The sequence below is a fragment of the Simochromis diagramma genome, unplaced genomic scaffold, assembly GCF_900408965.1.
Source record: "Simochromis diagramma unplaced genomic scaffold, fSimDia1.1 OVJJ01000602.1, whole genome shotgun sequence".
NCBI classification, from domain to species: domain Eukaryota; kingdom Metazoa; phylum Chordata; class Actinopteri; order Cichliformes; family Cichlidae; genus Simochromis; species Simochromis diagramma.
Window position 1 is genome coordinate 2,923,893 of NW_024387040.1, and position 13,926 is coordinate 2,937,818.

The following is a 13,926-nucleotide window of genomic DNA, read 5'->3' on the forward strand; positions in this document are numbered from 1 at the left end:
AAGTTCTTCTGTTTTTATTGTGTTGAAATTCTTTCTTTTCCTCTTTTTTGAACTGTTTGGATTTTGTTTACGTTTTTTCTTTTTTACTACATTTTGCTCCAGTAGCTGCTTAAACTGACCCGTGAAACAGACGCACGCTCTTCTGTCTTCGTGTGCCAACGCTTTCATTTGCGGACAAGCGCAGCAAGCAATTTTACAGAGAAAGTGTCCGTGAAAGACACGAGGATGAGCAAACAACAACCTCATCACCAGAGGTGAAGGGCCTGGGTGTCACAGAGATAGCAAAGGTCAATGCTCAACAGGGTTCCTGAATCTAAGTCCACAACGAGTGTTTACTCTTTCTAATCACTTCTGACAGCACATGGCTAAACACAGCTACCCATTCAATGTGCACACTGTAGCTTTGATAGAAAAACTTAGAACTTTTTTTGTCATTGTACAGTTGCTTGCACAGCGATATTAGGTAGCAAGACCACAAAAGTGCAAAAGTACAGAAATCAATATACACAGAGGAAAAGCAACATAAGTACAACACTATATACATGCATAGTGCATGTTTCTTTGCAGATGCTGGAGTGTGTTTCCAGAAAAGATGTTTTGCAAGCACTGCTTACCTGATGATCACAGCTGGTGCGACAAGACATTCGATTTCACAACTAATTTTCACCATCAAAGTGTCAAAACTACTATGAGGAGATGATACTGAGTATAGAAACTGTAACATCTATGTTTGCTTTATCGTCTATGTGCTTTACGCCAGTCTGCCTGTGTTTGTATGTTGTACCTGAATACCTGTTTTGCTTTAGCTTCACTGGAGATCAGTTCCAGTGGTTCTAATGCAGCATTCTCTTGTAATCTAAAGCTAAAGCTGCTGTTTGGAATCCGGCCCATTTTGAGTAACACTGCAAATAAAAATGTCACGTTTAATAATCTCCTCATTTGAATTTGTTAAAGGGAAACTCTGCTGGGTTTTACACACTAGTGCATACACTTGCGGTCAGATGTTTACTAGGGGTGCAACGATCGATATTGAACCGTTGGATACAGTGCTTTCGGTTCGGTACGCATATGTATGAACAATACAAAATCCACGCAGTGGATCTGCGTTCGACTACTCCGCCTAGGCTGCACTGTCGAGCGCAGATCCACTGAGCGCAGTTCAAGCTAGCAAGACAGAAGCTAAGCTCGCTGCAACATGGCAAATTGAACCTCCCCCACCCTCATTCAGAATTGGCCTTTGGACCTATTTTGGTCTTCATGTGAAGTATGACCCTGAAGGTAAGCGCGTCATGGACAAAAGTAAAACAGTATGTCGGATGTGCCACGCAATGCTCAATTACATGGGTGGGAACTAGTGCTGGCAGTTTGCTCGTTAACGTGTTGATGCTGTCCAGCCCCAAGCATGGGCGATCCGCGGTAGCTCGTTAACGTCATTTCAGATTAACGCTGACAGCACTAGTGGGAACAAAATGAATATGACTGCACATTTACACCGACATCATCCTAGTGCAAAGACGAGTGGAAGCAGACAAAAACAACAAGCACGCATGCTACAAACTTTACCCGAGTCATTTAGACAGCCGTTAGCACATGATTCTGCTGAGAATATAGCCCAGAAGAAGCGTATAGTATAGCTTTTATTTTGGAAAGAGCCATTTCTCTGTAATAAACTCTCTTTTCCAAAGATGAGTGATTTCTCGATCAGATAGATAAATTTTTTTATTACTTTGTTGTTTCAGCAACATTCAATTTAAAAACGGTACTTTTGAGTTAAAATATATATTTATAATTTTAATAAATGACAAATTAAAAAAGCATGAACATTTTTTTGTATTGAAAAAATATCGAACCGTGACACCAAAGTATCGAACCGAACCAAACTGAATTTTGTGTATCGTTGCACCCCTAATGCATACATGCACTTGTTATGGGCATTGATGTCATGCTAATTTTGTGCTCTTAATGCTTTCTTTGAACTGACCTTTTTCCAGGGTGGGATGGTTTTACAGCACACATCTCTATTGACTGTGTGCAAGAGTTTGAATTTATTTTGGATTTTCTCCAACGGGGGTCAGTTGTATGCATACAGACTCATATCTTAACTTTTTCAACAGGGTTGAGGTCAGGGCATTGGGGAGACCATTCTAGGAGCTTAATGTTAGCCAGCATTATCCATTCCAGTTTTGATGAGTGTTTGGGATCATTGTCCTGCCCAACTCAAAGTTTCATCCGCGTAGCTGTTGATTTGAGTCAAAGCTAAGGAATTTAGAAGAATTTAGAAACTTTTGTCAAGAAGACATTCGGCTTGTCCATGTGGGCAGCTGCAAATTTCAGTCGAGCTTGAAGGAGTTGATTTTGGAGCAGGGGCATCTTTTTTGGTCAGCACCCTCTCACCCTCTCCAAGGTGATGTAAAAGTCTCGTCGCTATGAACTGTGACGCTGGCATTCCAGGAGTTTCCAGTTCATGGCAGGCTTGAGCCTTTGTGGTTTCTGAACATCCTTACCAATTTCCTCTCATCTGAGGGTAACAGTTTGGGTCTCCTTCCTGACCATGGCAAAGTGGTGACACATCAGAATAACTTGTAATTACATGGAATTGTTTGATAATATTGGAATCTGCAGTTTTTTGGAAAAGGCTCTAAGAGATCTTCCCAGCGTGTTTCTTCACTAAGATCTATTATTTTTGGACTATCGCATTGTTCAGAGTTTCTGTCAACCCAACAAATGCGAGGGAACAACAGTTAGTTGTGATCACTAATTTGGAAGTGTAGGTATGTCAATGACAACACAGTGAAATTTAAAACCTAAGAAGCACAGGGTTTCATCAAACACATCATCTCAGTGCACAGAAACATCTTGCTCTCCATGGAGTATACCTTTCCTGGCCTACACAGACACGCCTCTTCTTTGACTCCCCTACTTACTGAAACACAAATAACGTTATCAGGGCCTTACACCACTAGGCATAGAAGGTTCCCTCCTAAACACGCGCACACACACACACACACACACACACACACACACACACACACACACACACACACACACACACACACACACACACACACAATGAAAGCCTTTAAAATGTGGCTATCTACTATCCAAACTTCGTTAAGTCAGTGAATAAAATAGAATAGAAAGGAACCTATGACATTGAAGAGACTTTTCTCCAACCATAATATCCTGATGCACTTTAGACCCAGCAACAACATCAGAAAAATTGGATAATCTCAGGGACAAAAGACCCAAACATGAGCTAAGCAATGCTGCACAGTCCAGTGAGGAGTATCCAGTGGCCAGCTGAGGAGACGAGTGAAACACTTGAACAGCAACACCAAAGCAAGGCTGCAGGACCCGATCGCATTAGTCTTAGAGTCCTGCAGCATTGGGTGTCACTATTTCCAATGTCTCCTGGATTGCTGACTATCTGTCAGAGTGGCCTCAGTTTGTACAGCAGGGGGAGTGAGGAAGTTATTCAGGAAATGAATCATACCTGTCTCTATCAAACTGTACAATAACTCGCATGAGCACCCCTGTGAGGCATTAGATTCCACACGCACGGTCTGTTATTAAACCATCTTGCAGCTGGTTCCTAGATTGAATGCGCATTTAAAATGTATTAATCCGATTTGCACCTGTCTCTTGCACAATCTGTTTTGTTTTTACTCTCCTTTAACTTAATTTTTTTTTTTTTTATCACTGTTGATTATATATTTATATCTTGCACAGTATAATGCCATCACTAAGAGCCTGTGGCATTTTTATTTCAACTATGATGATAGTGTAGTGTAACACAAATAATTTCCCTCGTAGGATCAATAAATTACCTACTTACCTCACAAATAAGCCAAGCTTGGGACCATGTGACCCTTGCAAGTCATGTGCTGATAGGGTGGGTCAACAACTCAGGACCCCCAACAAGGTGACAACCCCACTAGATGTTTCACACCATTTTAGATCAGAGGCTGAACATCTTTAAGAATCAAATATAGAAGTCTATCTGCCTTCAACTCAAGCTCATAAGACGACCATGACCTGGATGACTGAGAACCTACATAAACATGCTCCATATGAAAAATGAAAAACGGATGCACAAAGTAATAAATTCTTTTCAAGTGATATCACTTGAGACCTTACGTTGGAAAACGAAACACAAGCTTAGTATGATGCGAATTCCCTGGAACTCTGCAGCTTTCTTTTTAACACCCAAGCAGACGTGAGGAGGTGACTTCCAGCATTCCTGATTATGCTGAACAGATTTCCAGGTTTTTCAATCCTACATTGATGGGAAACTTCGACGTAGAACTTGTCATCTACCAATCGGAAGGTCTGTGGGCAAGCTACTGAATCCAGAGCTGCTCCCAATGCATCCATCAGAGTGTGAGTGTGTGAACGAGTGTTAGATTGCAGTGATGTGGGCATGACTGGGTGAATGAACCACGTAGTAAAAAGTGCTTTAAGTTCTCAGAAAAAAAAAAAAAAAAAGTATAATGCTTTGAGCTTTTTAGAAAAAAAACATTTATTGTTATTTTCACGTTAATTGTGTAGAGGCATGTACTTCATTCACAAAATAGGAACAGTAAAATTAATCAGACAAGAAAAATATATGCTGTCTTCTGTTTTCTTACATTATCAATATATATATACATACATTGTAAAATAGGACATTGTAACAAAAAGAATCCAGAATGTAGCAAAAAGCAAGTTATGATGGCTACATCTGCACTGCACCATGAACACAGATGTAACGTGTTGTCAGTCTAAAAACAAAAAAGAAAAGAAAAGCTGATATTAGACTGAGGTTTTCAGATCCTTCTTCCATTGTCAAAGGAGTTTTTATGGCTTTATTTATAGAGTTGAAATGACACAGCTAGCTATAGTTAAAAAAAAACAACAAAAACAGTGACTTTTATAACACCATAAACCCCGTTATCATGGTAAAACATCTTTACAGAAGTTAGGCGCCATGCTTTTGAGCATTAATCAGGTATCATCTCATCGCTGCACAGAAGCTTCTGTCCGAGACCACAATATTACAAAAGAACACTCACTTAAGCATTACAAAACACACACACACACAGGCGCACTTTAGTCTCGAGGACAAACAGCCCAGAGAGAATACAGGCATTTTTAAAACAATAGGACAAGTCCACACTTTTAGAATCAGTGGCTGTAAATGATAAGTGGAATTAGCCGAGCTCCTTACACACGATACAAAAATGTCTTCTTATTTTTAAAGTTTAATTTCTTGAAATTTTTGAGTGCGATTTTTTTAGAAAAGATCTACATATAATCAGAACATAACCTTGGCTTGGATCATGATCTTAGAAATTAATTTAACCTGCTACCTTTTTTTGTTTGTTTTGGATTCAACCACAGTGTCATTATACAATAGTGAATATTCTCCAATAACTGCTCTGCAAAAAGAGTTATTATAAATATACTTGGGCTCAAAAGGTCAAAGATGATTGGAGGATTCAAGAAGTAAACAAGAAGTTTAAAGATCAGGCTGTTTTGTTGTTGTTTTTTTTAAAAACACTCATACCTTTACTGTCCCGTCTGTGATACATTCAGCACATGTTACGATAACACTAACACGCTGTACATGATAGAAACAGCTGTAAACTTGTACACCACCAGTGTCTGGTTGGATATATTCAGCAAGAGGCTTTTCCAGCAACACTCCGGGATGTGATCAGAGGTGTGAGGAATGGCAGACATCAGGAATTTGCTGCATCGCCTTACAATGCTGCACTTAAACAATAACATTTCTTGGAAAAGGAACTCACTCCTGAACAATTGTTATTTGGTCATGCTGACAAATGTGAGCAACACTGTCTTCTGGGTATTAAATGGTATTAAATACACTTTCCTTACAGATTTCCGCAGACCCTGTGAGTAAATTCCCAGATGTTACACACTGACACGGCACAGGAATTAAACAAGCTCACGCTCAAGATCACAACAATGAGCCGATTCCAAAATACAGACATCCACACATGTCTACAGCAACAAGGTGAGCAGAGGCTGTAGCTCTATCAGAGGGGTTCAATTCACTTTCAAATTAAATCCAGATGAGTTATTACAGGAATTTAATGCATATTAAAGGATATTAAGAAAGCAATTTAACCTGAAAGTGAAGTGAGCCCCGAGGAAGTGATGTAGTGATATCAAAAAGACACACACACAAAAGAAAAGACATTTAGCTGAATGAGTGGACAAACAGGACTCTTGTCTCCACCTGCTGGCCAGCACTGGTATTGCACGGACATCATGACCCTCAGCAGGTCGGAGCGACAAATGTACAAAATATTGCGCCACGGCTACTGTTGAATTCAATTTGGTTATGATGAGATTGGCCAGTGAGGTTAGGATAAAGCTAATATGCTGTAAACACTTCAGGTTCGGAGGTCAGAGCTCCTGACAGGCCAGCCCTTATTTGGCAGAGTGTTGGTGTTCTTTGTAAAGGTTGAAGCACTGAGTTGTAGAAAAACAGGCTGTGCACATTGCGGGCTAAGAATCATGGATCAGCCTCTAAAAGAACAAATAGTGAGTGAGCTTCATCTCCAAAGTTAAACCGTCCAGTCGAAGCAGCAGGTTTTGTTTTTTTTTTCCTTTGACACAAGCGGGCCATAAAAAAACACATATAAAGCTGATTCTTTTAGTCTGTTAGTAGGAAAGAAGAAAACTTACTGCCACTTCAACTGTTACACACAATCTCTCTCTTTCTCTCACACACACACACACACACACACACACACACACACACACAATACATTATATTAAAAAAAGGAAAAAAAAAAAAATCAAATGATCGACCAACATCCATAACACCTTTTTTTTAAAAACTTTTTTTTGTTTAAATTAAAAAAAAAAAAAAAAAAAGCAGCACTTTTTTCTTTGATGGATAATCTACAAAGTGCAAATGCGCCATCTTGTGCTCTGATGGATTAAAAAAAAACAAACCCAAAAAGTCTACCCAAAACCTGGTTAGAGTTTCCTTGTGCACGGATTCACCGTGTGGTGGAGTCTTCTGTAAGATAGTCCAGGTTTGTTGGGAAGCATCCATCTCAAGAGGTGTCGATCATTGTTACGCGTATACTCGTTAAAAAAATGAGACAACATGAGACTCAAGGGTAAATCGATGCATCTCCACATCGTGTACTGCCTCTCTAAAAAACCAAAAACAAACCAAAAAAAGCTGTTCCAGGCTCTCCTCACTGCAGCTTTGTATCTCCAAGTCTTGGTGGACCTGGGAGGCTTTCAGCAGTAGCACTGATTCACTTTAATGCGGTCCTCATCAATAAATACTTCAATTGTGAGAGGTTAAAAAAAAAAAGCAACAGAAATATGAATACAGTATACTGTTAGTATGTGTGTGTATGTTTATGCGCATAACTGCGAACAACCTTGTCTCATGTCTTACGAAGAGAGGTGTGAGATGCGTTCATGACACTGCATGTGGAAATGCTAATGCCACGGAATACATGACTGTGATAATGACTGCATTTCCATAGTTACTGTGAATAGATTTAAATGGGCATCTGCTGGCAGACTGCTGAGAAACTGAACTCTAGCTTTGCTTAAGGCATCGAAGTAGATGACTGAGGTGCTTCTCCTGTGGCAGGAAAGAACAAAAAGAAAAAGAATTATATATACATACATATATTTATTACTTACACAAAGCAGTTCTATCTGGAAAAGTCAGACTGACCATTAAGCCAGAGCTACAGACTCGCTGAGAGGTGGCTGACTGCAATTACCTGGTTAGGACTCGCTCTCCATTGAGATTGTAATGGTTTCGCTTTCAGCTGTGAAGACAAGCAGAACAGAATAGGTGATAGAATTTACATCAACAGCTCAGCCTTTCTATGTAATAATAACACCCCTGCTGGGACTCACCTGATTTGAGGGTGTCATTTGCCAGATGGTCTCCGATGTTATTAGCATGCTGCTCGTTGCTCAGGAGGCGATTCTGAGACTCGCTGAGTGGACTCACGGTGATGTCAGCAGCGCTGGAGAAATTAGCTGCCATTAGCACCATTTTTCTCAAAATAAAAGCCCTATCAGAAGCTTCTACTATTGCACCGAGATTTAGCACCTTTTACTGGGCTCTGACTGCAGTGTCACTGTGGCCTGCTCCACGTCAGTGTTGACCAGTCGGGTGGGGAACGTCAGACCATCTCCCTGGCTGCAGTAAGCAAGCAGAGAATCTAAACATTAAGAGCTGTCAACTGATTAGAAAACCCCCCAAAAAACGTGAAGCTGAACTTCCTCAGGAGCTGCTGCAACCACAGACTGTATATAAAAGATGGACACACCATAATGTTACAAACTGTTCTGCAGACTGCTGTTTTAAAGGCTCGACTTTAGCATCTGGCACTTGTACTTTATAAACCAGATGCAACAAGTGATAGGTGGAGCCTGCTTTATTTTATTTTCGTACTCTAATGTGAAAGTATTTAATACAAAAAAAGCATTATTTTGTATTAAATATGGCTTGAAATTAGCACGTGTAGCCATAATTTAATCTGGAAAACACTTAGACATTTTGTTACAGACTTCTATTAAAAAACAAAAAAAACCAACAACAAGCAACTTGAGTTGCTGCCCCCTGCTGCCCATTACAAAGAATGCAGGTTTAAGACACTCTAGATTCACTTTTCGAACCCATATAGTCTATGCTGCAACAAAGTTAGGCTTATATTTAAAAGAATAACATCACAGCTTTAGCTTTTACTTCAGTATTTAAACAATTATACCAGATTCTTCAGGTTTTGTTTATTTAACACAGAAATCCTGGTCTTCCTGGTTCTGTTGTGCATCTTTTCCGTTAGTACCTACTCAGATTGACTCACCACGACTCAGACTGGTTTTTCCATTACAATCAAGTACCACTAAATGTGTGTGGTTGTTGTCATAGCAACGTGGCCGAGGGTCCTGTGACTTAATTAGTATGCAACAACTTTGCCAGGTTTCAAAAATGTCGGTTTCAGTTTTTGGTAACAACACACTCATGACTCATCTTTTGACGCCATTGACCAGCCAATCGGTGGCATCCAGTCTGACAACGTCACATTTTAGTACCTGCTCTGTTTGTTTAGAACCTCGGCTGAGCAGGTACTATTTTAGTACCTGGTACTATGACCTAATGGAAAACTCTGAAAATCGGGGCACACTGTGGTGAGTCGATCTGATTAAGTACTAATGGAAAAGGGGCTTTAGATCTCCTCTGTCTGAAAGGTACTCCTGGATATTTCCCTTATTTCTCAAGCGGTCGGCACGGCAGATGGAAGTACACATGATTTGGCACACACTTTACACTGGATACCCTTTCTGATGCAACTCATTTATCTGGGCTTGGGATCTGCACTAGGAATCCACTAGCTTGTTACCTTCAGAGGCTTGGGTTTTGTCTCCTCCCGGGAATCTTTTGTGTGTACGGCAAACCACAACACTCCCTTTAATGTCTGTCTCTCTCTCTGTGAAAGTTTTTCTCTCTCTCTTTTTTTTTTTTTTTACCTTGTGAAGACGGGCAGCAGCCAGTACTTCTTCTGGTCACCAAAGACCTGAGCAATATTCTTTCGGAAACCCAGAGAGAAACCATTTTTATCAGAGCCTGTCCTAAAGACTGGTGCTCTGAATGCCTCTGCAGGGTAAGAGGAAAATGAAAAGAGAAGAGGCAGACAGAGGGGAAAGAGAACTGTTAGACAAACACTAAAGGAGGGGAACAAAACTCCGTCCCTAGCAACAAAGTTATTCCAGTGATAATGATGACAAAAAAAATGACATTCAACTTGACAAACTGTTGGAATATTTGAAATCACTGCTAGATATTAAATACAAGGAAAACGATACCTATTGTCGACCTGTTCTTCCCTACAAGCCAAAGGTGGTAGCTGAAGAGGGACAAAATACTGATGCAGAACATGGCGGCCACAAAAAAAAGAAACAAGACGTGGAATTTTGCAGGCGTGTCTGTCAGCTCATTCTAGGGGGAGAGACGGGAGAAGAGGAGAGTCAGGCAGCCATCAATAACAAATTCACATCGGAGATATTTCTGGAAATGCAAGAGCAATGACAGAGAGCTGATATAAACAAAAAGAAAAAAAAAAGGCAGAGAAATGACTTTTAAAAAAGTCTCATGTGAGCCACTTCACTTGCATGCACATCACGAAAACAACAACGGTGAGGACGGTGGGGGAGGGGGGAGGCATCGGAGGATGGCTGTGTTACCTTTGGGCAGTTTTCTGCCGATTTCCTGCGGCAAAGCTTTAGTACAAACAGAAACAAGAGTGGTTAGCAACACCAGGAGAGAACAGACGGGAGGGGGGAGCACTTAGAAATCAGGAGGCAAATAGAAGTCAAGGCCAAGTTGGGTGGAAAAGTGGGGAGCTGCGGGGGAGGTGAATGAAAGAGTGGGTTGAAAGAAAACTGTGCCCGGACTGGCAAGAAACAAAGGGATAAAAGAGGAAGAGATGAGAGAAAATTGAAGTGAAACAGCTACGAGAGAGAGAGAGAAAGGAGGTGTTTGCGGGCACATGAGTGGTGTGACTGATGGCTCCGATAGTGGAAAGGGAGGCAGAAAAAGAGAAAAGATCCGAGAACAATGAGCCAGTGTGCGAGAACTGGGGATAAAAGAAAGGGGAAACAGAGGGGTAGGGCGGGGGCCGGTCAGAGGGTGAAGGGTGAGAGAGGACAGAGAAAACAGAGGAGCGGCACAGCGGAGCACAGGAGAGGTCAGCGCCATGCACAGCCAACTCAAGAGATGCTCATCCTGGCTACGACGTGCCACCCGATTCTGCATCTGTGTCACACATTCACTCCATGCTGTGGGGCGAGTGGGCATAGCGTGTCGGTGCGTCGTTACTCACTGTCCAGAATTTAATGAAATACTGCAGGACGGTGGCTGCAATGAACAAACAGTACACCAGCGAGTAGGCCAGGAAGAGGATGAAAAACTTGTAGTTGGAGAATCCCACACAGTTGTTCACCCTGCAGACACACAAACACCACATTTGGATGCAGTTTCCTTTCCGGTGCAGAAACCTTATCAAAGTTTGCAAAAGGTGGAGGCTACTGGTGAGGTAGCACCAAACAAATGGCATTATCAAGCAGTTTCTGAAAAGGTGTAGCAACGTGTCGTAATTTAAGGTATGTTAATTATAAAGCGTGAGAACAAAATAAAATGAACTTCTGTCTAGAAAGCACTTTATTCTTGGTTAACTAACTCAATGCACCAACAGGATGTGGCTCTTACATACCAGGGACAGTGATGATCCATCTTTAGCACACACCTGCCAAAAAAAATAATAAAAACAAAAGATTAACTTTAAAAAACTGAAGAGTAAGAGAAAAATTTTAAGGAAAGAAGAAGATTCCCTTACATGTCACATGCTGAGCAGTGATGACATCTGTCTGGCTTGATAACTTGACAGCGGTCACAGTAGCGGATCGCTGCAATAAATTAGCACAACAATCATCATGATAACTCAATTCCAAACAGAACAGATTCATTCTCATTTACATTCAGTGACACAGACGTACCGCCAGCGCCTGTGCGGGTGTACAGAGGGAGGCTGCTGGCAGCTCTCCACAGGATCTCTTGCTGGGACTCTGGCCTCTCCTCCTTCTCATAGCGTTCCTTTTCAGCCTTGGGGAGGCAAAACTGGAGGGAAGGGAGCAAAATACCTTTTTTAAGCTGCCATTTACTGCAGCAGGGGATTACACACAGGCAGACAGAGCAGGCTTGTTTTGTTTTGGAGGATTGGATTAGTGTTATACCTCTTTGGAAGGGTTAGCAGGCTTGGTGAAGATGGTCTTCCAGTAAGACCACACAAACATGACGAATGAGAGGTGGAAGAAGATCAGGTAGACAACTGGAGGGGGGAAACTGAGCATCAGGATCAAGGACATACGCACTGATATGTGGGTTATATAAGGAAATGCCACTGTAACGCAAAACAGGGCCTAAGAGCAAAAAAAAAAACCTACGCTGTTAATTAATTAGAGAGGAAAGCTAATAGTTTATGTTGGATGAGGAGGAGCTGCTGGGCTACAAGCAGGCCAACCTCAGCGCTTTGAGAGGAAACACAATTTCTGTGCCAGCCTTTTCTTTAAAAAGCAAAGTCTACAGAGTACTTTCCCAGAAACTTAAGTAAGATTATGCCAATAAAAAACCTCTTAGCTCAGGAAAATTCCATTTACGATTTATTAAACAAATAATTGTTTGATGTCCTGGGACACTTACTCTGCTCTCCTATGCTGGGGATGGTGACTGCAAAGAGAAAACATAGACAATATATGTCAGATATTATATATACTGATAAACTTTTATACATTATGGTGGAAACAACCATATCATTTATCCACACTGTATTCACTTCTACAAAGCATGCTTTTCAAAATACTGATACTGTACATGAGTAACGAATTAATTAAAGGGTTGGCATGTTTTACAGTTATCCATATCAGAAATTAATTAACTACAGCCCCCTGCCCCCTTAATTAAGAAAAAAAGTTTTCCCCTATGCATGTAACCAGTTCCCATATTTACGCCAACATATCTGATAAAAACCAAAAGAAAACCAGTAGAAACTTTCACCTAGTGGTTTATCTAATAATAAATAAATAAAGCCTAAAAATGGGGCGGGAAGAAAAATAAATAAATACATAGTCACACCTCAGGAGCACAGCAGCCATGCAATCTTTTATATTGCCCCATTAATCTCCTACACAATGTCAAGACAATTTAATTAGTCCACCTTGCTGTTGTTAAGTGTACCTTTTTTCCATTTCCAAATAGTTAACAAAGATTAAGTTTAAGGAGCTGACTAATAAAAATACACATGTTGAATTTTTCACAGCTGAATTACAGCACTTAGACATAACCTTACATGAATTTATGTATATATTTCTTTTTGGGGGGGGGAGACAATCCGCAACTATTGCCTTAAGCCAGTTTAATTAAAAGAGACATGTGGTGTGGTATTTATGTGTCAGCCAGTCAAATACCGTTTATTTCTCCAGCCACACTCATTTAATTTCTCATAAAACCACAGAGACGAGACGGGTAGCTTTAACATAAAAAAGACAGCACAGTGCTAGTTTTTCTTTGACTAAAACAGTCCTCTTTTGAATATATGGCAACCCAGGCGATGGCAACCAACAGAAAATTAGCTGGATCTAGATTTGGACGGGTTTGCCAACACCTTTGTTGGGCTGCAGTTCATTTACTTCCTGCTGGCCAGCAGCCGCCGCTGTGTTTGTGTGTGTTTGTCAGGAAATATGGTTAGCACCGGCTTTTAAAGGCCTTGAAAGAAGCGACAGACGACGGCGAGGTCTCTACTTACATATACAAAGCTCCACCACGTAAGCGTAGTACGACCAGCAGACGACGAGCGCGATAAAAATCACAGGTATCCATGCTAAGCCCCGTTGACAGCATCTCAGTACGTGTGTGGGCGCCATCTTTCCCCCTCTACTGTGGAGAAGGGAGTGTCGACGGGTGACGTCACGATAACAAAAAATGTGAAACAGGGAGGTGAGCCGAGCGATGATATACGACCAGGAAACCAAGTATAGTGCTTCAGTATAAAACATAAAATACAACAAAGGCACCAAGCCCAGCTAGGTTATCACAGTTGTATAACATGTAGCACGGCAAACCCTAGTAATGTAGACTAAATCGATATATTTCCTGCTGTCTACGTGTCCAAATGTATCTCTGTATAAAGAATTATGGATTTTAAATAATATAGAAAAATAAACCTTAAGATGAATATGTTGGCAATAATAAAGCGGTTTAATTGTAATTATAACTATTTATTTACCCGTAATTCTTAGAAAATACTAAATACTCGACATACTTTTTAAAAAACACTCATAACACTAACACATTTCTGATTCATTGGTGTTTTTTTTTTT

The 13,926-nt window shown here is 40.8% G+C and overlaps 1 protein-coding gene and 1 long non-coding RNA gene across 3 annotated transcripts; both read right to left on the bottom strand.

Annotated features, from left to right (window-relative positions):
* Positions 1-4,498: 4,498 nt before the first annotated feature.
* On the bottom strand, positions 4,499-13,515 carry LOC120741468 (palmitoyltransferase ZDHHC20-B-like). 2 transcript variants are annotated; one of them, XM_040044400.1, is made up of 14 exons: positions 13,353-13,515; positions 12,251-12,277; positions 11,785-11,879; positions 11,548-11,668; positions 11,388-11,457; positions 11,265-11,297; positions 10,875-10,995; positions 10,237-10,272; positions 9,859-9,991; positions 9,523-9,649; positions 8,102-8,191; positions 7,903-8,015; positions 7,764-7,811; positions 4,499-7,618 (listed from the first exon to the last, which is right to left on the bottom strand). In XM_040044400.1, the coding sequence occupies exons 1-13, from the start codon at positions 13,468-13,470 to the stop codon at positions 7,768-7,770; spliced, it is 1,128 nt and encodes a 375-aa protein (XP_039900334.1). In that variant the 5' UTR covers positions 13,471-13,515; the 3' UTR covers positions 4,499-7,618; positions 7,764-7,767. The 2 variants fall into 2 exon arrangements, with proteins under 2 accessions (XP_039900334.1, XP_039900336.1); XM_040044402.1 differs by lacking the exon at positions 10,237-10,272 and having other exon boundaries at positions 13,353-13,510.
* Positions 8,781-9,516, bottom strand: LOC120741472. The gene is made up of 2 exons (XR_005697632.1): positions 9,136-9,516; positions 8,781-9,087 (listed from the first exon to the last, which is right to left on the bottom strand). It is a non-coding gene; the product is annotated as an uncharacterized LOC120741472 (long non-coding RNA).
* Positions 13,516-13,926: the final 411 nt, after the last annotated feature.